At 35.7% G+C, this 24,574-nt stretch overlaps 2 protein-coding genes and 1 long non-coding RNA gene across 5 annotated transcripts in view; all 3 read right to left on the reverse strand.

The window, feature by feature from the left end:
* Positions 1–7,850: 7,850 nt before the first annotated feature.
* The window catches only part of LOC147549660 (uncharacterized), a 54,711-nt gene continuing 37,987 nt past the window's right edge, over positions 7,851–24,574 (reverse strand). Inside the window, exons 2-3 of the long non-coding RNA XR_015238971.1 lie at positions 8,409–10,019; positions 7,851–7,895 (exon numbers count right to left, since the gene is read on the reverse strand). This is a non-coding gene — a long non-coding RNA (uncharacterized LOC147549660). The remainder of the gene's footprint in view (positions 7,896–8,408; positions 10,020–24,574) is intronic.
* Positions 16,957–19,581, reverse strand: LOC147549661 (Stress responsive alpha-beta barrel domain protein). Of its 2 annotated transcripts, XM_086667630.1 has the most exons (10): positions 19,227–19,421; positions 19,085–19,150; positions 18,884–18,986; positions 18,608–18,735; positions 18,284–18,423; positions 18,080–18,148; positions 17,745–17,883; positions 17,505–17,567; positions 17,382–17,425; positions 16,957–17,288 (listed from the first exon to the last, which is right to left on the reverse strand). In XM_086667630.1, exons 1-10 carry the CDS (start codon positions 19,303–19,305, stop codon positions 17,202–17,204), a joined length of 918 nt encoding a protein of 305 aa, XP_086523756.1. In that variant the 5' UTR covers positions 19,306–19,421; the 3' UTR covers positions 16,957–17,201. The 2 variants fall into 2 exon arrangements, with proteins under 2 accessions (XP_086523756.1, XP_086523758.1); XM_086667632.1 differs by lacking the exon at positions 17,382–17,425 and having other exon boundaries at positions 17,467–17,567; positions 19,227–19,581.
* LOC147549662 (transcription initiation factor IIE subunit beta-like) lies at positions 20,036–23,201 on the reverse strand. 2 transcript variants are annotated; one of them, XM_086667634.1, is made up of 5 exons: positions 22,976–23,201; positions 21,606–21,913; positions 21,112–21,243; positions 20,820–20,936; positions 20,036–20,509 (listed from the first exon to the last, which is right to left on the reverse strand). In XM_086667634.1, the coding sequence occupies exons 2-5, from the start codon at positions 21,870–21,872 to the stop codon at positions 20,162–20,164; spliced, it is 864 nt and encodes a 287-aa protein (XP_086523760.1). In that variant the 5' UTR covers positions 21,873–21,913; positions 22,976–23,201; the 3' UTR covers positions 20,036–20,161. The 2 variants fall into 2 exon arrangements, with proteins under 2 accessions (XP_086523760.1, XP_086523759.1); XM_086667633.1 differs by having other exon boundaries at positions 22,890–23,201.

Below are 24,574 nucleotides of genomic sequence, written 5' to 3' on the forward strand. Positions count from 1 at the left end.
TACTAGTTTCAAATAATGGTTTTGGGTCATAACAATATGTCTGGATCAATTCCAAAATGCTTTAGAATTTGAGTACAGTGGCTTCAAAATGGCAGCACCTTGATTATTATTGTTATACTTTTGGTGATGTCAAGAGCACTATAGACTTTGTGGCAAAGGTAAAGATATGGTATACGAACAAAGTTTGCTTCCATTTGTTGTTGGTATCGACCTTTCAACTAACAATTTAAATAGTTCAACCAAAAAATGTAACAACTTCAATGGTAAGATCCCCAAAGAACTAATGAACCTCTTCGGATTGCAAACATTGAACTTATCAAACAATAGATTTTTACAGAAAAGGTCCCAAGTAAAATTGGTCGTTTAAGTTCACTTAAATCGCTTGATATGTCAAACAACAGATTGTCGGGTTCAATACCTCAAAGCATGGTGAACTTTACTTTTCTTGCATACTTGAATTTGTCATATAACAACTCGCAAGGGAGCATTCCATCAAGTACCAAACTGCAAAGTTTTTTTTTGTATCATATCTTGGACAAAAAAAATGTCTTAGGAGACCCTTATATTTATATATAGAGTTAATCATCCAAGTCTTTACTAGACACGTCGTGTCTATTTCAGGCAAAATATCAAATAAATTTATGTAAAGTGAGAGCAACTCCTATAGCAAATATTTGAAGGAAAATTTTATGTACGCTCATCATTTTTACCTGTCACACTCTAAATCAGGTTGACTTGGTCAATTTGCCTTGATTGAGTCAAATTTCATTCGCACTCACCACTAAGTCAATATTAGTCAAGCTGATTAAAAATAACCTAAAATCTTATATCTAGGAATTCCACTATTAATTCTTGCACTAACCACACTTACTACTCAGTTTTTTATCCTGAAGTCAAACAATTATTTTCCTCTAAGATCATGTTCAAATTATTGAAGCCTTTTATTGGCGAAAATCATGGAAAATGGAAAAATTTCACATTCTTATTTTGATCTGAACTAAACTATGAAGACTGAAGAATTACCTACTAAAAAGGTATAGAAAAATCCCATGAATCTTCGTTCTAAGTTCTTCTTTCAATGAAATTGGTGTTATTCTTAAAAAGCAAAAACTTTCATAAAGGTTAATTATCGGAGGTAAAAGTCTAGCAGATTGTTGATACAAATCTGTCGGTATGTAATGGAACATATCGATTTTATCTCACTGATGGAAAACTTATCAAAATTATCCTCCAATGGTGTTCTGTATTATTTGTCAATACAACTGTACCGATGTCTTATGTTAAAGATCGATTTCATCTTTTGATAGTTTGAGTATAACAACGGTTTCATTTTACCGACTGAAAAAAATTTGTTTGTATGTTCCACTCTGCTATTAGTCGGTATGACTCTACGGATGTTTTATGTTACACATCGGTCTCATCTTTCTGATATACAGTTTAAGTACAAAATCGATTTCATCTGAACGAGGGAAATTGGTCAAGACATATGACCAACATGTGTGTGTTTAGGATAAGTGAGTGTGTTAGAGTAAAAATAGGTTAGTTTGAGAGTGCATAACCTTGAGTTTATCGGGTAAAAACCATAAGCGTGTATAAAATTTCCCATCTTTATATAGCACTATCTAGGAATTTAATTTTGTTATGCCCCACGTTGGTTGTTTAGGTGGTCCTTTGTGTATATGAAAACTCAATTCTCAAGTCTTTAGAAGACTCCTTCAACAACAAAAAAAAAACTTTGGGAGACCCCTTCGAAGTCTTTAGTAGAGCCAATCATCGAAGTCTTTAGTAGACCCCTTGCGACCATTTCAATAAAAATATTAAGTAACTTTATGTGAAGTCGTTCTGCCACAAAGGGATGGAAACATGTGTTTCAACATGGAGGAATAACTTAATGGTTTGTGGGGATGCAGAAGTTCTAAGTAGGATTTCTACCAAAAATAGAATTTCATAGAAATTAAGATTCCTTTGTCTGTTCGGAAACCAAAAATCCTAAGAGTCTTGAGTTCTAAAAATTCTGAAGTCTTAAATTTGTGCTGGGTCAAAATCTCACCATATCGCTAACATTTGTTAGGATTCTGAATTATTATACCCAAATTTCAAACCAGAAAAGGTTTCTTTAAAATATATTTTTTACATAATTGTTTTGAGTATGGTTTTTCAAAATTCCGTTTTTTTAAACCAGTTTTTTTCAAAAATTGTTTTCCAAAAAGCCCTTTTTTTTTTTGTTCAAAACTTTGTTTTTTCCCCAGAAACTATGTTTTCAAAATTCTGCTTTTCTTCCAAAAACGGCTTTGGCAATCAGTTCTTTCAAAATTTACTTTTTATTTTGTAAATAACTAATTTTTCGAAAAAGCCACTTTATTCAAAATAAAGAAGTGATTTTAAAATAATTTTTGAGCTTATAGTCCAAAAAACGGGGCCTAGTATGACATTTAGTCCACTCTAATCCCATTTAGAGTTTGAAAATCAAAATAATATTGTAAACGGATATCTAGTCCATTTGTATACATCTAGAGAGAAAACACAAATCCCTAGAATATATATTAATTCATAATACCTAATATAACCTTCCTCATATATTATAACTGATTTACCAACAAAATCTTTGAATATCTTTTTTCATTTTCATCTCCCACATTCTCTCTCCAATCACGTTTCTATTCAAAGTAATGTTAGCTTCATTATTTTCAGTAACGGAAACAATTTATTTTCTCTCACTAAAACTGATTCACTTAGTAAATCTCCATTAAACTCAGAAATCTTGTTTCATCTTCATTAAATTGTTGTGCAAACATTCATCCTTTATCAGGTTTGACACTGTGAAATTCATTTTAATCACCATTGTTAAGATCTAATATTGTTTCTCATGTTAAATTATCAGATTATGTTGCTCTATTATGGATCATATCAGATTTATGATCCAATTCTATAAGATCTGTTTACTAATTCATTAACTTCTAATGTATGATGTTTATTTTCTCTCTCTAAAATTTTCATAACTATTTGTTTGTGAATTTCATTATAATCAAATTTCTCTCTGTATCATCTAATCAAATCTTCATCATTATTTAGTATTTTCTCTCTCTAAGATTCATAACCGATTTTATGATGTTAAATTCGTCTTTACAATTCATTTTATTCGATTAAGAAGTGTTTGTCTCTATGTATTTTGTTACTTTTTAGTAGTTTTAGGTTACAGATTTTGATTTTTAGATCATTTTTTCAAATCTTCATCAAGTTTTCCGTACAATTTTTTATGCAGAGAAGATCTCGTACGATTTGGTATAACTGAATGCACACGATATATAATTTAAAATAAATAACAGATCATTTACAATAAATTGCATATCATTTTTTATCCAGAGAAGATCTAGTACGATTTGGTTGTAACAGAATGTAAACGATATATAATTTACATGACATTACATGATGTTTACTGAACATAACACATACATAAAAGTAGCATTTAAATTCTTTACTAAAGCTCTAGTACATTACGCAAACATCTTCTGTACAATGCTTTTATAACAGAATGTAAAATATATGTATTTTGTTACAAATTATACATACTTTATAAATAATATCAAAAACATCTTATAAATCTGCATACATTATATATAATTTATTCAACATTACGCGTACTTTTTTCTCAAAACAGTTGTCGTTTATAGTACAATATATGTTCCAAAAATTATATGTAATTTATTGCACATTATACATATTTTTTCACATAACAGTGAGCTTGTGATTCAAACTAAAGTTATGTTTGTCTCCTAACACATTATGAAGTTTATCAAACAGTATGCATAATTTATTCCATTATACATGTCGTTTCTAGTAAATTATATGTTTTGTTGACAAATGTATATGTTTTCTTTTTGTAGTTTTGCAGTTACTTGTGGAATTTCCTACAGAGTCATCCAATCTAAGTAAGACCACAAAACTAAACTCTGATGGCTGGGATAAAATATTTACTGAAGTTGGTCAGTTGTTTCCAGTGGCGTGGCCGAGAAAAAAATATTTGGGGCCCTTTCTCCAATGATATCAAAACGTAAACTCTTTTCACACATTATACGTTTAGTAATTATCTCTAAAGAAACTAAGTTCGATAAGAAAAAAAATTAACTCCTTTCGTGAAGTTGAATACTTATTCTAAGTTGTGTATTTTTTCATCCGAAATACTTCTATGCAAAAACTATACACTTTTGACAACACTCCCTCCACGAAAAGATAGAACAATAAGTATTCGACTTCATAAACATACAAACTAAACTAATAGTTTATGACTTTATCCATAACTTAATACCATAACTAATAGTTGTTATTTTTTTGTGAAGAAAATAGTTGTTGTTAAAAACCGTTGGAGATAATAACGAGTTCATAAAATAAACAAAAAAGTAAATGTTGGGTGGTAAAATAAACAAAAAAGTGACTGTTAGGTGGATTGATCTTGAGACCTCTTAGTTAACATTCAAGAGGTTAACCAATTCGACTACATCACCATTTTGTTTTATTGTGTACTGCTAAATTAATATAACGAATCGGAATTTAGGGGCCCCTACCTTTATAAGAAAATTATGTGGTTTGAGGGGGCCCGGTGCGACGGCACCGATCGCACCCCCTCAAACACGCCCCTGGTTGTTTTCTGGTGGTGCAAAAGCATTTTGATATGCTCTTCGACAATATAGTGTAACTATTGTTTGTCCCGCTCAAGACTACAAATGGAGAGTACATGGATGGGCACCATTTTTGAACCAGAGAAGATTTTGTACGTTTTTTTGTAACAGAATGTAAACGATGTGTAATGTAAAAGAAATTATGTGTACTTTTTTGAACCTGACACACATACATGTGATAAATTACGTTGTATACATGGCAAATGATGGTTTCCTCGTCATAAATAACACATAATTTACGTATTTGTTTCATAATTTGTATTCAATGTGTATTTATGTATGAGTAAAAACGAAAACAAATGCTGTTGTAATGTTCCTAGAAAAATATACTATTTCCAAATCTGAAAGTTAAGTGAGAGAAAGTGATACATACGTTTTGTATATTAACCCCCAAATCACGCTAAATTGATCCCACAAGATATACTCTTTCCAAATCCGAAAGTTAAGTGAGAGAAAATTGATTTGAATCGAAAAAAAAAATTACATGTAAGATAGAGAAAATTGATTTGGTTTCCAAATCTGTAAAGAAGAGAGAGAAAATTGATTTGGAAATATCCGTGGTGATGGCGTTTCGTTTTGGTTAGGATTTTGGTTTCTGATCGATTCGGGTAATAGAAAAGAGAATATTTGATTTCCAAATCTGTTTAGAGGAGAAAGAAATTATGATTTGTTTATATCTGTTTTTTGCTTTCAATCCCCCAAATTACGCTCGCTCACATTGAAAACCTTCCGGATTCACCCGGAAAATTAAAATTCTCGCGATTTTTTTAGGAGAAACATGGACGGTATAATTTCATAAAGTATGGGTTATTTCTGTCCATAATGTAAAAGGACTAAATATCCATATTTTTGGAAGATTGGATCATATACCTTTTTTGAACATTATTTTGGTCTATATACCCATGGACATTTATTAAAAGAAAGGTCAAACAATTATAAATTCTAGGATCTGTGAACTTGCGAAATCATGAATAGGTGAGTTTGTGATTTCTTTATCTTGCTAGGAAATATTGTATGCAACTCAACTTGAATCCCATCCAAGTCTCTTCAAACTAACTGCTCTTGGAGCTACGTACAACATTTTTCTTTTCTGTAACTAAGCAGGGAAAGTTGATAATCCTAGACTTCCCCATAATCCTCGTTGCAACCGCTAATTTTTATCTAGAAAGTTGATAACTCTGACTCTGTGAGAGGGTTCCAGTCGACAGCCTTACCTTGTGGACTACTATCACAATTGATGTCTAAGATGTAATTATCTTTCTTTTCTCTTGTTGTAATTATTGCCACGTTCGCACCTTTGAACGATACGTTACGTTTGTGTAAAGTCAATGATTGAATCTTCATGACTGAATATATAAGTCGTCAAGTCTTTAGTAGGTCCCTTTTGTGTATTTAAACTTAACGATCAAATGAATGAAGGGCGCGTCTAAAGGCGCCTCTCCAAAATGTTGTAGGCGCCTCTAAGCGCCCCCCTCTCCTTGACCATTTTATTAGGGCATCAGAGATAGATAGGCATTTGATTTGAAAACGAAAAGGAAAAAGGGGAAACGTCTTCTCTCTCTCCTAGGGCACGGTTGGTTCCATCTAAGGCACACAAGAAAGTCTAAAGTCTCTCTCTCACCAAAAATAAAATTAAAAATAAAACTGTAAATTTCTTCTTTTCGACTCCTCCTCCTTGTTTGCGCCTTCTCTTTCGCTCCTTAATGCCCTAAACACCAAAAATAGAGAAGCAAGTCAAAGTGGCCAAAAATAAAAACTTACCAAAAATAAAAACTTTCCAAGATTAGAACAAATTTAAAACATAGTCCCCGGCAGCGGCGCCAAAAACTTGATGGGCCTATAAGGTTACCCTAAATAGGTCTACACCCGCAAGTGCACGGGTGTCAAGTTATAATAAAAACCGGTAAGACCGGGTCGATCCGCAGAGACTAGTCAAACTTATTCTAGCACTTAGAATTAGTACGGTTTTCAAATGGTTTTGGTGATGAAATATCAAAATACTAAAATAACGAAGAAAAATAATATCGGTAAACGGATCAATGGGGGAGAGGATCTAGGGTTTCGAATCCAGTATAAACATACATAAGGATCGATTTAAATCTCATATCTTTTTATGGCTCAACATGATCAATTTTCTGACAACTCTAACTATTACCTATCAACTAGCAAGTATCCACCATTAAAGAACCTAACCTAAACATGGTGGATCAAGCTTCAAGAAGCATAAGTAATGAAAGATTATACCCGTCACAACAATCGACTATTACCTAAGAAGTATTGTCGGGAGAACTGTACTCCTCTAAAATTGTATCCTCGTCATCATAGTACACAGGACATTGTGGACCGTACTCTACATTCTCATGGTGATCTTCTTCTATAATACTAGTTGTTATTTCTTGTAGATTTCTACAGGTATTGTCATTCTTTTCTTCTAAAGTCTGACAAAACTCGAAAGTACTCTTTTGAAGATCACTAACAGTTTGGGTCAATGAAGATGATCCTAAAGATGGAGAGTCAATAGTTTCACCGTTATCCCATTGAGGTTGAGACACGTGTGGAGCATAAGACTCTCCATTAATCCTCCTTAGCGCACTAATAGACTCTTCATGAACCTTCTTTAACATACTCATAGTTTCGGCCAACGAAGATGATGCTAAAGATGGAGAGTCAACCTTTTCACCGTTATCCCATTGAGGTTGAGACACGTGTGGAGCAGAAGATTCTCCATTAATCCTCCTCAGCGCACTAATAGACTCTTCATGAACCTTCTTTAACATACTCATAGTTTCGGCCAACGAAAGTGATGCTGAAGATGAAGGATCAATAGTTTCACCGTTATCCCATTGAGGTTGAAATACGTGTGAAGCATAAAATTCTTCGTTATAATGCATGTAAGAGTCATTAGTTTCAATGTTTTCCCATTGAGGTTGGGACACATTTGGAGCATAAGACTCTCTACTATAATGCATGTAAGATGATCTGTCAGGATATCTATAATATGGTTCATAACCTTCTTGAGGTTGATAATAATCCCTACGACCATCATTATGCACATTGTCTCTAGGATGACTACTACTATTCTGCCCATTTGCTAAATACCACCATGGTAGATTTGAAGAACTCTCGTCCCTTCTGCCATTATGTTGGGACCACGATCTATCCATTTCTCATCAATTTTTTTTTTTTTCAAACGAAAACCGGGGAAGCACTACGAAGATCCTAGAAGGAAAACAACCACAATCAAGCTGACTCAACCAAGCAACCCAAACAAAATCTAGACGACTGACAGGTTGGTCAATTTCACTTAAAAGTCTAGACAGCTCCTATATTGTAACAAAGCCTGAACTATAATTGTTATGAGGGTTACTCCGTCAAAGTAATACGGTCAAACAATTCTTGGAGACGACCAACGATGAACGTTGTGATAGCTGTCCAACCTTCGGTAACGTTTCCTCTTCTCGAGGTGACCTTTTAAAGAATTGAGTGACTTTTTCCTTTGAGGAATGCCCAAATAAAAATCAAGTCCTTGAATTGTTTCAAAGATCCTATGAGCTCGATACCCTAAGGCCAATGTCTACACCAAATTTTAGTTTAAGTGAGGTTTGGGATTCGCAACGTTGTTTCCTAAATGGGCAAGAGATCGGTGATGAAATCCGACTCCTATCTTGTAATGGGGTTTGTGCCCTTACTAAAGACGATTAAACTAAGCAGTTCGTCAAATCAATGAGGCACACAAAAACGTTCAAGTACCCACTTACAGGGGATTCGTGGGTGGTCAGAGAAATTACCTCCCGTTCAAGACGGGCGATGACCTTTGTAGACGACCCGGGCCACTCTTCCCTTAAGTGTCCAAACCCGAGGCTTCGTTTTGGTTTTCGGTTACAATTTACAAGCCCTCTAATTTAGGGTCAAAACTTTAATCCAAAAATAAAAACTAGAAAGTCTAAAGTCTCTCTCTCACCAAAAATAAAATAAAAAATAAAACTGTAAATTTCTTCTTTTCGACTCCTCCTCCTTGTTTGCGCCTTCTCTTTCGCTCCTTAATGCCCTAAACACCAAAAATAGAGAAGCAAGTCAAAGTGGCCAAAAATAAAAACTTACCAAAAATAAAAACTTTCCAAGATTAGAACAAATTTAAAACATAGTCCCCGGCAGCGGCGCCAAAAACTTGATGGGCCTATAAGGTTACCCTAAATAGGTCTACACCCGCAAGTGCACGGGTGTCAAGTTATAATAAAAACCGGTAAGACCGGGTCGATCCGCAGAGACTAGCCAAACTTATTCTAGCACTTAGAATTAGTACGGTTTTCAAATGGTTTTGGTGATGAAATATCAAAATACTAAAATAACGAAGAAAAATAATATCGGTAAACGGATCAATGGGGGAGAGGATCTAGGGTTTCGAATCCAGTATAAACATACATAAGGATCGATTTAAATCTCATATCTTTTTATGGCTCAACATGATCAATTTTCTGACAACTCTAACTATTACCTATCAACTAGCAAGTATCCACCATTAAAGAACCTAACCTAAACATGGTGGATCAAGCTTCAAGAAGCATAAATAATGAAAGATTATACCCGTCACAACAATCGACTATTACCTAAGAAGTATTGGCCATTAAAGAGATTATTTTAAATATGACGAATCAACTCGAAAATGTAATTGACGATGGAATCACGAATATTGCCGAACATTAATGCATATGAGATACTTAACAAACTAATGAGTTCATAAATCAATATCTCATGCAAATTTCAAACTTCGTCCAAAACCCTAGACAAAAGAAAGGTTAGCTATTCAGACTCATCAAGGATATCATAAAGAGTTCCATCACATGAATCAAAATTAAAAAGAAAGTAAATTAGAAATCACCAAGTATTTGAAGATGAAGCACTTCTCTGTTTTCTTTCTTATTCTCTCTCTTTCTTTTAGCAACACTTTTTCTAAAACTGTTTTTGATACAGTGAAGGGAATGGAGGAGATAAGATGATAAATTAATAATGAATAATAAAAATTGCTCTTTGAATGCTCCTCTGAACTCTCTTTCTCTCTACAACAACCACCTCTCTTTCTCTCTGTTTACTCTCTTCACTCTCTCACAAAGAAAAGAAAGAAAAGAAGATAGAAGATGATGGTTAGTTAATGAGGAACATCCCTGTTTTTCATGCCCTTGCACCTCTGTTTTGTTTTCAATTCCTCTTTCTGTAAAATGTAGTTACTGTTCTTCTCTTCTCTCTAAAAATCTATCTTTTATGATCTGAGAAGAAGAAGAACATAACCTTGTTCCTGTCCAAGGTCTTTGATAATTTCTGTCCCCAAAAGATGAGCCGAGATCCCTTCCTCTCTTCCTCCTTTCTTCTTATATCCGAAAAGAAAAATATATGGATACCCAGCTCCTCTGTAATCAGAGTGGATATCTCTCTCTATCCAATCGTGAATGAAATATTTCCTTCTCAAAATGAAAATCAACCTTCTCTGTCTTCTAAATATCAGTCGAAAATCCCTTTCTCTCTCTACGAATCTGAAAGTCTTCTCTTACCCGAGCTCTCTCTCTCTCTCTATCTTCTACTAATATCTTCAATCTTTCTCTTTCTATTCTCTGTACAATATCCCTTCCAATCGAATCTCTGTTATTTCCTTCTCGGTTCTTCATCTCTGAAATCACACTTTCTCTCACTACTGTTTATTTAGAGAAAGATAGAAATGATAGAAAGAGAGAAAGATCCGTTGATGAGAGTATATTAAGCCAGTTGGTTGTTTCCAATTGGGATTTGATTCCCCAAATCCACGTGAGATTTCAAAGTTTGACTAGAGAAGGCGTGCGATTCAGTGAAGCAGAGGTTACCGATTTAAAGTGCGTCTCAATAAAACAAACCGTCGGAAGGTAGCTGACCAGCATGTACGTACTGATCTTCCGGATTTACCTTTTATCTTGCATCGCGTCACATCGAATCTGAATCTTCAAGAGTATCCCGGAAATTTCCCGCTAATGCCCAACCATTTTACCGAAACTTTATACTAACGCCCCGTCTGCGCCACGTGTCACTCAAAGTTCTAATTTGACCAAGCTTTGACCTAGTCTATGTCTCTCAGCCCGACTCCGATTTAACTTCTGTTTTCGCCATTGGGTTCGTCTCCGACTCTTCTTTCAACCGAGCACCAATGCTGACCAAAATTTCCAGAATCACAAATGACCAAAATGCCATGCGTATGTCTTTCTCCCGATTTTATCCGTTTTTCACATCGAACTCCGTAAAAGACACCTGAGAAAGAGAAAGGGTTAACTCCGTTTTAGCCCCCGATTTGTGACCAACTGGCCATTTTGGCCCCGAATTGTGTCCGGCAGTTCGTTTTGGCCCCAAAAAATTCCTAAATGGCCCCAAATTTTTTCAACCTCCCAATTTTACCCCCATGGCATTTCTGTAATTATCTTTTTTTTCTTTTTCTTTGTCCACCTCATCTAACAATCACCACATCACTCTGTCCACCTCACCCTTCTTCTCCGGCGAAAGGTTGCCGGCCGGAATAAAAAATTCCGGCCGGCCACCTTTACCAAAAAAAAAAAAAATTTCTTCATCTTCTTCATTTCTCTCTCTTCTTCATCTCCTTCTTTCTCTCTCTTCTTCTTCTTTCTCTCTTCTTCCTCTTTCTCTCTAACCCCTCTCTCTTCTCTCTCTCTATAACTCCGGCGAAGGGGCGGAGCCCCTTCGCCGGAGAACCAGACCTTGAATGTTTTTTCAACTTTGCATGAGCCCCCTCGACATGTTGGGAATCTATACATGCCATGTATAGATTCCCAACATGTAACATAGTTGCCTTCGGAGTTGCCTAAATGTTTTTTCAACTTTGCATGAGCCCCCTCGACACGATTGGTTGAATTATTACCCATATGCATCACCTGATTCGTCCATGCCGTGACAAATGTATCTTTAAGTATCAACCAAGTCTTCTGGACATAGGTTACATCGTTTAGATTTGACCGTGACCATGTCCTCACAAATTCTTCCACTGCTTGATTATAGTCAGATACGGTCTCTGCATACATAATCATGCGAAACATTGACATGAAATTTTTGAACTCTTTATGTTTGAAGTTACCTTTTACTATTGCTACCACACACTTGTCAATATGCCACGTACACAACAATCGGTTGGCATGTGGAAATACTTCACCAATGGCATTAATGAAAGCAAGTTCACGGTCGGTTACAAACACTTTTGGCATTGAGTCAGGAGGAAACAATGTTCTCAGACGATTAAGAGCCCACGCGTATTGATTTGTCACCTCTCCATCCATAAAAACAAGCGCCGCTGTGAAAGTTTTCATAGCAGATGTAATCCCGACAATCTGAAGCAACGGCTTCTTAAAACGGTTTGTTTTGTAGGTACAGTCAAGCATCAATATAGTATGGAAGCATTTCAAATATGTTAATTGAGTCGGGGTGTGCCCAAAATAGGTTAGTGACTTCATCAGTCTCTTCATTTTTCGAGAAATGATAAACATAGTTGCTTTCCACTAACAACTTCATCAATTGTTGCATTGGACTTTTTCCTTCTTGATTCAAACTGCGTATCTTCGCCTTTGCATTGTATATGGTTTTCATTGTGGAAGTATTATCATTAAATGTGGCACGCACTTGTGAAAGTATATCACGCGGTTTTGTACCAATTTTCAATAACTTATCAACTAAATCTTGTTCTTTGCAACTCAACCTATTAGCATATGCATGACCAAGAAGACTTACAGCTAATTCGTGGTTATCAATTCCAGACACAACTTCCACCTTCCATGTATCACCATCACCCGGAATCTCTTTGAGATAGAATGGACAGTTGCACTTTTTTGTGCTAGTTTTCCTTTTCTTTTCAGGAGGAGGATTTGTTTTTGGAACCAAATCTTTCTTCATATGTGATCGATACTCACCGCTTCTTTCACATTTTAGATGTAACTTTGGTTTCTTCCCACCAATTCTATTTTGTGATTTGCCTATCAAAATCACGAAATTAAGCTTTCTTCCAATTTCCTTAGCCCATTCGACTAGCTTGTCTCGAGTTTCAAACACATCTTCGGTCACAAAATGTTCACCAACATCAATACTAATTTTTTGCCCCTTTTTTGAATCTACGTTATCATTTGAGTGTACATTGTCACTTGAATCATTTGGTTTGCGGTTGTTCTCCTCCGTGGTTCGAGATGAGCCTTCGTTTAAAAAAATATGGGAATGTACCCTCTACTTCCGCATGCCACTCGTCCTCCCTATGGGGACCTCCGAAATCCCAATGGTCTAAAGAACATGGTGAAAGACACGGACTTTTATTTAAATCAAAGACCTGAAACACAATAAAGTGGGGAAATCAGAAATATTTAACTTCCGGTTTGGATGATCCGACCCGTAACGGACTGGTAACACCGAACAGTTTCGGTGGGGATGATCCGTTAAAAATCGGATTGGTTAGGTCCGACCCGATCGAGCTTTCTCTGAAAAAAATAATGGACGTAAAAAACAAATTGGAAATTCATTAAATGGGTATAGAAAAGCTTATATACCTCTTTTTCGATTAATCCATGCTCAGAAATAGGTGGAGAAGTCCCACTACATATATGCCCAAATTTTTGGAGTTTCCTTCTTCAACCATGTTATTTTCAACTTTCAAGATGATTCCCACAATGTAGGATGATAAAGATGGTGGTCGGTGAAGGTACACGGAACACGTCGGTGCTGGAATATCAAGGGGTTGCCGGTGAGTCTCCCGGTGAAATCTTGGATGAGTTTTGTGATCTCTAGGTTTTTTTTCCATATAAAAAACTAAGTTTTGGTATCCTCCAGGGTTTGTAATTCGGAAGAAGAAGGAGGCGCCTCTTTAAATTTCTGTAGGCGCCTCCAAATATATGTGAAGAGAGGCGCCTATAGGTGTCGGGGTTGACCACGAAATTGACTATAGTCAATTCCTCCCGGGAGGCCCCTAAAGCAATTTAAAGAAGCGCCTATAGACGCGCCCATGAATGAACTAATCAAGATTTCATAGCCATTAACTTGTCTGTCTATATATGAACACTCAGGCCCGTGGAAGGCCCCGTGCGAGCAGGGCGGCCGCACTGGGCCCCCCATTATTAAGGCCCATTTCATCTCTCTTAAGATCTCAAGTAGTCTATATAAAGAGGTGTGCAATTATATTGTTTATTCTTGTAGCTCTTTTGGGAAGTCATCCTATTATCCATGTTTGAGACCTGGTTCAAGTCTCTTGTCCAACAAATGACCTTTTATATTACCAACCTACCTTTTGAGATACAATGTTAACTAAATCCTTATTTCTTCTTCGGCACACTTTTTTTAACTGTTTTTTTATGAATAAATTAGACTTTGTCATATTTAATAATTTGTAAACAAAATATTTAATATTATATTATATTAAAATGCAAACGATCTATAAGAGTTTAAAATTTCGTTATGTTATTTGTAGTTATAATATATAATCTAAGATATAATAAACATATATTTTTTTCACAAGTGATCTTGGATTCCTAGAGTTTGAAATAAACATTTTCCCTGTAACTAATTTATTCAAAATACATTTGGATCCATCTATGATTTTCATCTATATGTTGTTAAGTTATCTTGCATTTTAATTAATTTTTGTTGTAGTATTTTTATTGTACGAAGGCCCAAAATCAAATTCGGCACTGGGCCTCCAAAATCTCAGCCACGGCCCTGTGAACACTTTCTTTCTTTCTTTCTTTATAGACATTATACATGTCCTTGTTTAACTAATTAAATCATGGAGCTTATTAGATTGATAATGTCTATTTCCTTTCTTCTTGTATTTTGGTCTTCATCAAACATGATCAAGTTTCATGCTGCTTGCAATCCAAGAGACAGAGAAGCTCTTATAAACTTCAAACATAATCTGAAAGATCCTTCAAATAAACTCTCGTCTTTGGTTGGTAACGATTGCTGCAAATGGGACGGAGTAATCTACAAAACCAAAACTGAAGGTGATGTTGTTCAACTTAAACTTATCGATTTTTCGTTGAGTGGTGAGATACCAAGAACCTTGGGGAATCTTTGCAACTTGGAGGTACTATATTTGTCTCGAAACAAGCTTCAAGGGGAGATATCAAGATTATTTAGAAACTCATCTAAATGTTTTGCGAATAAATTGAAATCGTTAAGATTGGAATATAATCTACTTTCCGGACGGTTACCTGATGAATTGGGAAGATTGCCATTGTTGAGAGAGTTAATACTTAACGATAACAAGTTTAATGGGTATTTGCCAGAAAGTTTCGGGAACCTCTCGAGTTTAGAAGAATTGCGAATCTCCAATAACATGCTAGAAGGTGATGTAACAGAAGCTCACTTCACCAATCTAAAGAAATTGCAAATTTTAGATATCAGTTCGATGGTTCTAAACGTGAGCCGTGGTTGGATTCCTCCTTTTCGACTTACACATTTATACCTGAGGAATTGTTCAGTCGGGAACCAATTTCCTGAATGGTTACGTACGCAAAAAGATGTTTTTATGGTAGATATATCTAATGCTGGAAAATCTGGTTCAGTTCCTAATTGGTTTTGGAACATGACTTACCAAATATGCTCATTAAATATATCACACAATCAACTTGAGGGGGACTTATCAAATGTGTTACTGAAATGTTGTGAGAATGAAAAAACTGGAGGAGAAATTTACATGAACTCAAACCGATTCACAGGTTACTTGCCATTTATATCTTCTCGTGTCAAGACACTTGATCTTTCTCAAAATTACCTTTCGGGGCCTCTTTCTGTTTTACTATGTAATCCGGAAGAAGAGATGAATTCTTTGGTAATTCTGGATCTTTCAGAAAATCAACTATCTGGAATTTTTCCTGATTGTTGGTCTCCCTGGAGATCTTTGGTTGCAGTAAGTTTCCGAAGAAACAAAATAAATGGAAACATTCCAAGACCTATGGGCTTTCTTAAACAACTTCAAATTTTGACTTTACAAAAAAATTTACTCAATGGAGAATTGCCTTCCTCATTGCGACATTGTACCAAGTTGAGGTTAATCGATGTTGGTGAGAATAGACTCACTGGTGCTATATCAACATGGTTAGGAGAAAACCTTAACGCGCTCTTATTTCTCCGACTACATTCTAATAAGTTCCATGGTGAAATTTCTCGAAAACTTTGTTCCCTTACTAAGCTTCAAATAATGGATTTGGGTGATAACAATATGTCTGGATCAATTCCAGAATGCTTTAGCAATTTTAGTACAATGGCTTCGAAATGGCAGCAACTTGATTATTATAGTTATACTTCCAGTGATGTCAAGAGCACTGTACACTTTGTGGCCAAAGGTAAAGATATGGTAAACGAACAAAGCTTGTTTCCATTTGTTGGATTGCAAGCATTGAACTTATCAAATAATAGATTTACGGGAAAAATTCCAAATAAAATTGGTCTTTTAAGTTCACTTGAATTTCTTGATATGTCAAACAACAGATTGTCAGGTTCAGTCCCTCAAAGCATGGTGAACTTAACTTTTCTTGGTTACTTGAATTTGTCATATAACAACTTGTCAGGGAGGATTCCATCAAGTACCCAACTGCAAAGTTTTTCCAAGTTGAGCTATATAGGAAACCATGATCTCTGTGGTCTTCCACTCGATAAATGTGACGGAGATGGATAACGTCAAAAAGCACCATTTATACGGTGACGGTGAAGGATCAATGGAGGACGATGAAGGCTGGATTGAGATGAAATGGTTCTATATGGGGCTACCATTTCGATTTGTGGTAAGTTTTTGGTGTTTGTGGGGTGTTTCAATGGTGAACAAGACTTGGAGTTATGCATATTTTAGGTTTCTGGATGATATAATATATAGTTTATGTACTTCTGTAAAGCAGAAGAAAAAAATAGTAATCTTGCACGGATGAGTTTATCTTTAATGTAATTATACACTTTGCTATTTTGTAACTGAATAAGAAGACTTGGTTCCAAGTTTATAGTTATAATATATTTCTCAAATGTGGTACCAAATACATGCACTAGTTTTCATAGGATAATAAACGAGCATTATAACGTTCGGGAATTGGAGAAAATGAGTTGGAGAATCAGGCAAAAGCAACCAAATGAAGGTACACAACCGGTTAGTAAATTTTCTTTATCCGGTTCTCCTATTGAAACTCTCTCTTACTCGCCCGCCCCACACACACACAACAATAAGAAGCAGATGCATCTCTAAGCAGATCAGACAAACAGATGTATAAGACCATCAATTTACAGGTAAATATACGAAGAAAACTCCGATGAAATTGAATTTACATGTATGTATGTTGAGGAATGTACAGACAGATAAAAATAAAAAGTAATAGACCTCAATTTCTAAGAAAGAAAGAGAGATGAATGTACTTTAGCACTCCAGTTATAAAGGGATTGCTAGATAGAACATATTTTTGTTGTTGGTTGTGCAATCCAATAGACGAATAAGCAGGAAGCTACTGATCGCTTTTGAGCTCTCCGTGCAAGATGCAAGATTTACATAAGTTCAGTTCCGACAGGATCGATAGAGAAATGAACTGCCAGTGTTTTCTTGACAATTGACTCAAATTTTGATGCCCACATCTGCGTTTTCAATTTCAAGTTAATGATCGGGTATAGTTAGACATCCACCCTAGTCATCAAATTTCAGAAGCTATATTTTTTAAAAGTGAATACCTCTCTGTATTCTGAGCTACCTACAAACATTGCATATGCCTCAGCTGCAGGAACACACAAATATTAGCAGCCAAGAGAAGCGTACCAGTATTAGAGGATAGAGGTCATACAAGAAAACCTCACATGATCGAAAGCGTATAACTGCAGCATGTGTGTATTCCCTATTTGTAAGATTGAAATTTGAACCTGGAAATCGGAAAACATAACGAGGTGACTATGAAATGCTATAAAGGCCTGTACGAAGAACCATACTAAATTTAAGTACTTGGGCGACTTCTCGGTCAATTTTCCATAAAACTGAATAGTGTATCTGCTACAAAGCCAATATATCATCTCAAGTCAAAGGAATTGCTAGTTTTATACCTTGAGTGGACTGTACAATAAGGGATGGAAATTCACTGGCCAGATTTGCATGAGCAACCAATGCTTCTTCTATGTCGTCACCACGCGCACTTTCAACAACTGAAATTAAAAGTATGAACTCCAAACCATAATTGAATTCCTGTCACAGTTCAACTAGAATTAATATAGCAAGTAAAGGGCATGCTCATTAGTATAATCAATCGTAATCTAGATTCTAGCATAATTCCATTAACCTTCACCGGTCTCCGGAGACAACTAAGATACCCTTAAATTCATCACACGATGAACAAGAAAAAAAAAAATTTGACATAAAAACCCCGCAGGATGAAACCAACCTCTCCCTTCCGAAATATATTCAGGACATCATCTTCTACTTCAGCTTCGTAGTCTACAGAAAGTAACTCCTACGAGCATAATATCAACCAGAAGTGAAATCAGAAACGCCCAAATAATATTACTTAAAGAGTTTCCGAATTGAAAGCTGAAATGCAAGAAAGAGCTAACTGGATTTTTTAGTGTTTACATGGTGAGCAGCGTACATGGCAATTAGGAATGACATGGTCCTTAAGAACTCCGAGGTAGAAAGAGTTTTTGTAGAACTTGGCAAGGTCTTCCGTTCTTTGGAAACGCATGAAGATTGCATGGGTGTAACCATTAGGGTTCTTATTGCTGATACGTCCTAGAGAATTGAACAAGTGAATCTAAGTAAACAAAACCTTGAAAATACAGATTCTGTCGTTTCTATGTAAATGTTTTCAAGTAGCAATTAAAGCAATCCTATGCTAGAAAACCCGTAAAACTATAACACACGTAATGATATTGCAACATAAACACTACTAGTTGTGGTAAAACTAAAAATTCACCTAATGATATTGAAACGATTCCACCCATCTGGTACTGAGACGTAAAAAAATAATCTAACATATCTTTCTCTTTCTCATCAGATAAATCCGCTTTCGCTTTCAACAAACAAACGTGATCCACAACTTTTCTGCATCAGATAAGTCTTCTTCAAATAAAGAGAAGGGCAAAATCTCATACCAATTCTTACACACTATCTATCTCTCTACTTATAAATTACGAAAAACTAATAATCATCAACAAAATCAAATATTATAACATGTAGTGATTACGAAAACCTTTTATGTTTCCTCGATGAGTTCTCTCGACCCATGTCTGAACTCCATCCATCATCGGAAGCAGAGGATTCCACTTTACCGTAATTTTGCCTCCGATTTGAAACTTCATTTGATTTCAAAACAAACAACAATTAGACCAGATCGATAACAGTGATAAGGATATAGAGTGTATGTGTGTGTGAGAGAAAGAAAGATTCTTACCTGTAGAACTACGTCTCTTTGAATAAAAAGAACTCGTACGATTTTGCTCTAAGTCTCTCCGGGACACTGAAGTTATCTCAAAATTAAAATCAAAACTATCACATAAACTTCATTAAGTTAATTTCAGGCAAGAAGAACTCACCTGTGAAGGATCTGGAAGATGAGTAGTTGACAAGAATTAGGGTTTCATGAGCGAAGATCGGAGTACTCGAGATGATCATGTTTTGTGAATTTTGTTAGATTGATCTTCGTTGTTGTGTATAACCATTTTCTTTCTTTTCCTTGTAGTAGTAATTTAAATGACTCCTCCAAAATGAAGTTTGGACTGATGAAAATGATGGATTTGAATTGAGTGGACTAGAATATATACAATGAAGTTTGGCGCTCAAATGATGGAGACATTTTTAAATTTCGGACCGGCTAAAGACCCACCCACCCGGCCAAAATGCTATTGGCACCCGGGAGAGAAGATTGACATTAGTCAATTTCCTTTGACCCTAAACACGTATTTGGCACCTGAGTATAAAGTAAATTCAGGAGAAGAAGATATCAATGTTTTCGTTAGGAACGGAACAAGAGTTGTGTAGAAGATAGTGAGAAAGATGATCGTGGGCGAAAAAGTAATGTAGGTGAATCAAAAGTTGTGGTTATGCTCGATATTCTTAATCAAGACATCTTGAACTTCTATAGCAAGTTACTTAAACCCAATTGACTACATAAACTTTTGTGATGTTTGTAAATCAAATCGATATTCTTTATCATATTTATGGGATTTCCAGGACAGGGAATTGAGCTTTTTAGGTTGGATTCCTCCTTGAAGATTAAATGCGTTAAAGTTAAAAGTTTGGGAAAACATATAGTGTTCATAAGTTATACCTCATGCGTCTCCGTCGTAGCTCCAAATAATCGGATAGAGAATAATGTCTACTTTTGTAGGTTTCATAGTGAGGCTTTTGTTATATTCTCTAAAAAAAAGCATGTGATCAACATTCTACTGTGAAAATTTTGAGAATTTCTACCAAAAATACTTCAAGAATGGTTATACATGACAAGACAGACATGAATCAGTCACCAATTTTACACATCAGGAAGATCCATGTTAATGAAAAGCTCCATGAGGTGGGAATTTGTAAGCTTAGTTCTTTTACTAATCTTGCTCGGTTTCTTCTTTCCCTTTGACTTGGGAACGATCCCTATAACCTGGGCAGCGGCCCTCCTCTTGGCAGTATTGGTTGCAGGTTCCATGCCATTCTTCTGAAGACTATTCTCAATTTCGCTCATGTCTTGGGCCAATTCGATGCCTCTAAATAGAAGCTTAAGATCATCATCAACCTTTACGCAAACCCTAGGATCGTTTGGGTATGCAATATCCTCTCGTGAATCCAAATTTGATATCAACCAGACCTGGCCAGCAGCTTTCAGAGCCTGGAAAAGAATAAAACACACATAAACATTTCATAGTAAGTGAATCAGACCTTCAATTCTAGATTTTCATCTTCGGGCTTGGACCAGGTTGTCAATAATGTTTTATAAAAGTGGGAATCTATTTTTTACTTCTATTTCATCCCCAAATCGACAAACAGTCTACTCCATTAGCATATGATTCTAAATTGTGTCATTGGAGACACAGAGGTTGATGGTCATCCTAATGAAAATCGAGCATATAAACCACAAACGTATGTTTCTCAGTAGAATGAACAAGGAAATGCAGGAGTGATGAAATTATAGACGATACCTGTAAGTCTTCCATAACAGTTGGGTATGCATCTTTGAGATCACAGATGTGAATACCATCTGGGAATTCCTGAACCAAGACAAGCAGTTGACTCTTATCTTTCACATCATGAATCGGCTGCAGAAAAATAAAACGGTCATACACGTACAAACAAGGAATAGTATATAACAAAAACATCTCCCAAGTCTTACCCATATTTTTAAAATTACCATCTCTTAACCGTAACAGAAAAACAAGATATAACTACTATGTAAACTGAGTTTACGGGTGAACTTGGAGAAGAAAGAGTTACCTTGTAAGAGAAGCGATTCCCGTCATAATACACCTTAAGGTTATTCCTCAAGCTGTCAAAGACTTCCTTGTTGCCTCTTACATCAACAAAACATTCTTCATTTATTTGTTCAGGTGTAAATGTTTGCCTTGTCTAGACAAAAGTATCGACATTTATTAGTTCAATCTTTTCTAATTAATATACATTCGTCGGAAGTATAAAAACACTTCAATACATTACGAGAATCTTTAAACAATACGTGAATGAAAGCATTAAACTTTTCAAATTCGAATTAAGCTGGCTCAAGAGAAGGCTTTTCTTGAGAATTTGACAGTTGACGTAATTAATAATACAAATGAACTAAATATTACTATTCTAATCCATTGTTATTCAACTTCTATGTGCCTTTTTTTCACACTTCGAATATGACAGAAAAGAAATGTTGGTTCACGAGCGGATTCCCCATGATTAACTTGTTTAATGAATTCATATAAAACTACTAAAAAGTTTTGTACCTCTAGCAGCAGACCTAAGACACGTTTTATCTGTGCCTCGACAGGTGACTTCCGAATGCTATATATGTGTTGAAGCCTCTTCGTGTCATTTGAGAATTTGACAGCAGGAACCGTGGAAGCAATAGAAGAAAAAGTTGCTGCAGGTACAGCCTTATGAGGAGATTGAGCAGTCTTGGATGTCCCTGCTCGTGATGTAAGACTAGTGAGGGTAGATTGGCACTTCGCCTGCTGCTGGTTGAACTTATCTAAACTTTCTTTCAGCGTCATTTGAGCTCAACGATAATCACTGATTTCTCAAGTACAAATACCTAGACACGGGAAGAAAAAAATACAAATAGGTTAGAATATGGTGATTTTCTCGACGACAACAAAAAGAAATTCACGCTAGAGTTGTATCTTTGATTATCATAAGGCTATTATTAGTTATATATAAGAACCAATACACAAACACAAATATCTTTAAGCACAACTACACAATCAGGGACGGAATCTGTTTAAGGCATAACTTAGAGCATCTCCAATGCAAGACTCAAACTCTAAATCTTAGAGTGCCACATAAGATTTTTTAAAGTTTTTCTTCAAAATCCATCTCTAATGCAACACTTAATTTGGATCTCTAAAATGAGGTGGCGGTAGTTATTTTAGAGATCCTCAAGAGGACATTCTAAATTTATAGTGTCCTCTTGAGGATCTCTAAGTAGGTTTATAGAGTTTCTTTTGGGTGTTGCATTGGAGATGGTTTTCCAAAAGCGTATCTCTAAATAGCCACATAAGAAAGAGACTATTTAGCGATCCATTTTTCACACTTGACACATAGGATCTTTAAAGTCTTGCATTGGAGATGATCTTAATCTAGAACTTAGAAAGAACCAAAATAGACGAGCAAACGGACAGGTTAGAAAAAGATGTATTTTTGTTTCATCGAAGTTGCAAACATACAAATATTAGAATATTTTAAGACATGACCTAATTTAGTACTTAGAGAGAAAGCATTCATATAAATTTCCTACATGAAAAGATTTAGGCATCCAGATTATGACATCAACAAGTCAATACCAGCAAGTAAAGAAGATGATCTAGCAGAACTTAGAGCTACCCAAAACCCTAGTTAGTGCTTATCAAGGTTTAAAATTAGGACTTTCAAGGGATTTATATTTTAATTGCTGAAACAAATTAGTGTCACAAGAGTTCTACACAATCATGACTAGTACCCACAAGAATTTTACTAACTATGCTTTTGATTTGTTTTGTTCAGGTTAATGAAATTTGGGAAGAATTACCAACCTTCAAAAGTAATAAAACAAAACCCTAAAACGAAGAACTAATTTCAAACTATATGAATTTGAAGTAGTATGATGTTATTTAATGACCTGGCGCCGACTTTCCAGGCGCCGACTTTCCAAAAAACGAATAAATTGAGACTCTTCCGAAAATAGGTAAGGAATAGGATGATGTTATTACTCCCCGGAAAAGATGTAACTTGTTGCCCAAACTATCTTTCTCTCTCAATTTCCAGAATTCCGACAAGCAATTCATCTTGATTCTTGAACCCTAAACTGGCAACTTCGAGTCTTTCAATTTATAAAACGACAGTACAAAATGAAGCTTTTAATCAGATAAATTTCTACGATTTTTTTTTTTTTTTTTTTTTAGGAAACAAACAAAGAACTACAAACAAGAAATTACATAGCCACATCATCACTCGTAGACTCCTTCGTATGCCAAATTCTCCTAACTTCATTTTTCCTCCCCCCACCTGGCTAGTTTATCTGCTAGAACATTGATAGATCTCGGACCATAGGAGAACTGAATGTGTTCGAAACCTGTTATGTGTGAAATTATTCCTTCCATGTGTTTGGTCGATTGCCAATTGATTTCATGCCTCCTATCCCTAAGATGATTTATCAGATTGATGTTGTCGCTTTCTATTTGGAGATGGGAAATCTTGAGTTCAGTTGCCCACTGAACTGCCTAGAGGATGCAATGCATTCACATTCCTCTGCTGTTTGTCCTCTGATTGTGTCTGACATAGCTATTGTGAAGTCACCCTTCTCATCATGCATAATACACCAAATCCCTGCTGGTTCTGACAACTTTGTGAACGAAGCATCGACATCGATTTTCAGGAATGGGGGTTCCGGAGGATGCCATATGGGCCTTTGGTTTTTGGTTTTGTGGTACTTTGCATCAGTGATGCTAATTGTGTAGCTCTGAATCATTCTTATTACATGCAGGGGGGTTTGATCTTTCTTTCCAAAACATTTTTCACATCTCACTTTCCATATAAACCACATAATTTTAGCCAGTAACGTCATCTGAGACTCTTCCAATGTTTGCCAGTATATAATCCACTCCAGGATAGTATTGAAGTTATCTGTTATGATATTAAAATGGATCCAAATGGCTCGAGCAAAGTTGCAGTGAAGGAGAATATGCGTCATAGTTTCTCTATTCTCGCAGAACATGCATTTAAAGTTGTTACCTATATATTTTCCGATTTTGTCTCTAACCGGGAGACAATTAGTACCACACTTCCATAGAAATAGTTTAATCCGAGGTATCGTTGGTATCTTCCATATGAATTGCCAATCTGTCACTTCATAATTGTAAGCTCCTGTTCTCAAGTGAAAGTACATGGATTTAATCGTGAACTTACCTGATCTAGTAAGAGTCCAGATCATAGAGTCTTCTGCATTAGGTTGGATGTTAATGCTGAGGATGGCATTGCAAATATCATCATCAAAGTAATTATGTAACAGGTTAGTATTCTAGTGGGTACCAGATATCAGCTGCGCTACTGTGTCAAAAGGACAGTTATAAAGATTTTGTATTGGTGGTTTATGATTTGGGATCCAAAAATCCTCCCAAATATTAATATTAGTACCCTTGTTCACATCCCAAAAGATGATATTGTTAACTTTGCCAATATGGGCTGCCATAGATTTCCAGACCCAGGAATGAGATTGTTT

This window comes from Eschscholzia californica, unplaced genomic scaffold (assembly GCF_041429995.1).
Source record: "Eschscholzia californica isolate CP2 unplaced genomic scaffold, dmEscCali1.0.p SCAF_3, whole genome shotgun sequence".
Lineage (NCBI taxonomy): Eukaryota > Viridiplantae > Streptophyta > Magnoliopsida > Ranunculales > Papaveraceae > Eschscholzia > Eschscholzia californica.

What these genes read in the sequence shown, in the direction of transcription:
- LOC147549662 (XM_086667634.1), bottom strand. Translation starts at nt 21,872, where the DNA reads ATGACGCTGAAAGAAAGTTTAGATAAGTTCAACCAGCAGCAGGCGAAG. An exon ending in GGAATCGCTTCTCTTACAAG is followed by an intron (nt 20,937 to 21,111) that starts GTAACTCTTTCT and finishes ATTTTTCTGCAG; the next exon opens with CCGATTCATGATGTGAAAGA. An exon ending in CTGTTATGGAAGACTTACAG is followed by an intron (nt 20,510 to 20,819) that starts GTATCGTCTATA and finishes ATTCTTTTCCAG; the next exon opens with GCTCTGAAAGCTGCTGGCCA.
- LOC147549661 (XM_086667630.1), bottom strand. Translation starts at nt 19,305, where the DNA reads ATGATCATCTCGAGTACTCCGATCTTCGCTCATGAAACCCTAATTCTT. An exon ending in AAAGAGACGTAGTTCTACAG is followed by an intron (nt 18,987 to 19,084) that starts GTAAGAATCTTT and finishes AATCAAATGAAG; the next exon opens with TTTCAAATCGGAGGCAAAAT. An exon ending in ATGTCATTCCTAATTGCCAT is followed by an intron (nt 18,149 to 18,283) that starts GTACGCTGCTCA and finishes TTATGCTCGTAG; the next exon opens with GAGTTACTTTCTGTAGACTA.